The sequence below is a fragment of the Elephantulus edwardii genome, unplaced genomic scaffold, assembly GCF_000299155.1.
Source record: "Elephantulus edwardii isolate Elephantulus edwardi_28Jun2011 unplaced genomic scaffold, EleEdw1.0 scaffold00005, whole genome shotgun sequence".
Lineage (NCBI taxonomy): Eukaryota > Metazoa > Chordata > Mammalia > Macroscelidea > Macroscelididae > Elephantulus > Elephantulus edwardii.
The window spans coordinates 35,625,122-35,627,959 of NW_006399755.1; the positions used below are offsets into that span (position 1 = coordinate 35,625,122).

General features: G+C 34.6%; 1 protein-coding gene across 1 annotated transcript in view; it reads right to left on the reverse strand.

Moving 5' to 3' along the window:
* Window positions 1-724: 724 nt before the first annotated feature.
* The window catches only part of RPE65 (retinal pigment epithelium-specific protein 65kDa), a 30,852-nt gene continuing 28,738 nt past the window's right edge, over window positions 725-2,838 (reverse strand). Inside the window, exon 14 of the mRNA XM_006879787.1 lies at window positions 725-1,272. Coding sequence (XP_006879849.1) covers window positions 1,121-1,272 — 152 coding nt within the window. The 3' untranslated portion in view covers window positions 725-1,120. The remainder of the gene's footprint in view (window positions 1,273-2,838) is intronic.

Genomic DNA, 2,838 nt, shown 5'->3' on the forward strand with positions numbered 1-2,838 from the left:
ATTTTTACCTAGTTAGACACCATGTTGATAATCTTAAAATACATAATACTCTGAACATAAAATATAAAGCACAATGTTTTTGTTAATTTCCATTTTTTTTTCCACCTAGCACGTAACAAAGAGAGAAAAGTAAATTTTAAAATAAAGTGCTTAAATTATATTACTAGCTAACAATGAATGAAGGATTTTAAAAAATCTTTCTGTTCAAATGATTATGTTGTTTTATTCTACTCAAATTATTATAGCATGTTTAAATATGATAAAACAGAAGAAGCAACTAGTGAACTTCTCAAGCATTATCCTATATTTGGATTTAAATAGGAATTATAATTCCATTTCATGTTTTGTTTTTTTCTCAATTGCAATTGCTGGTGCTTTGGGCATGAGAAACAGAGATATATTTGTTTTTATGTTGCATAAGTTTTTGTTTAGCATCACAATGTTACATAAGCTTTTCATAAATAATTCTGAGGCTCCATTTACCTGAGACCTCTTGGGTGTTTAAACATAGGTTTTGTTCATTATAATGTTAGAAATAATAGTAGCCACCTATACTAAATAGAAATATTACATTTTAGAAAGCAGAATGATCTTTGAGAAATTACAATGTAGTATAATAACTGTGATTGTTCTTAGATGATGGTCCCTGGTTTGAGATGTTTGGTTTGATAAATACAGAGCCTTTTTGCATGCTATCAACTTGACTCAGCAAAACCACTATAAATCAGTTGTAGGGGATTTTGGCTTTAAATGATAAAAAAATTCTAGAAGTACTTTTAATACACCCTCATAATAGGAATAAAATACAGTTTAATAAGTTCACATTGAATTAATATTTGATTGTAAGTATATTAAAGTGTTTTTCAGTTGTGCTCTGTTTGTCTCACTGAGAAAATATGATTATCTAAATATGTACCTTTTAAAAGGGAATTGGTTGCTCAATTGTGTGCTTTCTGTAAAACACTGCAAAATTGGGTGCATCTGCAAGTTAAAATGGTGATATACAGCAGACTAAAATGGAACAGCATTTGATTACAGACAAGAAGCTATGTTTTTCTTGGTCTGTCACCATAATTTTAAAAAGTAATGCAGAATCTCCAGTGTCTTGCTTAGGACATGCTCAGGATTTTTTGAACAGTCCATGGAAGGTAACAGGGATGTTAATCTCCACTTCAGCCCTGGCGACTTCACTCAAGTCCTTGGCATTCAGAATCAGGAGATAGGCAGGCTTTTGTCCTGCCCCGGGGCTCACCACTATGCTCAGAACCACACCTGTTAATCAGAAGTAAATAATGTAAAATTATTTTAAAAAGCTAAAACTATCAATTAAATATCATGAAAAATAGAACAGAATGACATATACAAATAAAGAAAAATCAGTGATATTTTTGGTATTTTTCCCATCTGGCTGTGTGACCACCAAGAAGGAATATTTAAAACTCTTCATGTTCCCTAAATTCTCAGCTATAGGAAGGTAGTGCCCACTTCTGCATTTGAATGGTTCTAGTAAAATGACCAATGCATTATAGGTTGAGTTGTATCTCCATCCCCTCAAAAAAACATTATGTTAACATATAAATCCTGACTTTCTTTGGTAAGAGTTTATTCTATAAGTGGCTTTATTCTGATATGTCAATTAAGTCACACCAAAGTAGGGTAAATCCTCAGACTAAACACGTCTAAGTTGTTGTTAGTTGTCCTCTAATAGATTACAACTCGTAACAACCCCAAGCATGCAGAATAGAACTGATCTATTGGGATTTCAAGGCTGTGACCTTTCAGAAGCAGATCACCAAAGTGTCTTCCAAAATGCTTCTCGTTATGTTCAAACTGGAAACGTTTTGTGGCTAGGAGTGCTTAACTGTTTGCTCCAAATTCTTTTGAGAAGTATCTTCTAAAGAGAGCAGAAATGACGAAGAGGCAGTCACTCAAGGGCAAGGCAGATGCTAGGACCCATTTAGAAGCAAAAGAACACTAGAGATTATGAACAGATATCAGAAACTAGGAGACAGACTCACAGGAGATTTCAATAGAGTCAAGGTACTGATTAACTTTTCACAGTTAGCACTATTAGAAATAGATTTTTGTTCTTTAAAGCAACTCACTTATGGTGTTTTATGTTATGGCAGCAATAAGTAACTAAGATATTCAAAACAAAAAAAATTCATTGCTGTCAAGTTGGAACAAACTCATAGATCATCTATGAGAAGTGTTTTCAGAGACCATAAATTGCATGGGGGGAGATTGCCAATTTTTCTTCCATGGAGCAGCTAGTGGATTAGAACTGCTTGTCTTTAGGTTGGCAACTCAACCCCTTATCCACTGGACCACCAGAGGTAACTAAGACACTGTGGTTGTGTGCCGTCAAGTTGGAACCAACCCATAGCGGACCCTCTGGTGGGTTTTCAGAGGCAATTAATCACATGGGAGGAGATTGCCCATCCTTCTCCCATGACTAAGGTAGTAGGTGCTTATTGAAAACTTCTGAACAGATGAGTGCAGGTTCTAACTTCAAGAAAGAGTGTTGATCAAATGAAAATGTATGTGAAAGAGTTTTAAAACAATAAACTATGAGACCTTGCTAGAATCCTCATATCCAACAAAGTAAAGACAGAATTTTGGTGGTTTCAACTGAACGGACTGTGTGTCTAAATTTGTTTAATATAACATGGCTCTACACAACCCATCTATCTATGGTCAACTGATCTTTGACAAGGAGATGAAATCAGTGAAGTGGGGGAACGACAGCCTTTTAAACAAATGGTGTTGGCAAAATTGGAAAAATATCTGCAAAAGACTCAAGCAAGATCCACATCTCATTCCATACACAAAAACCAA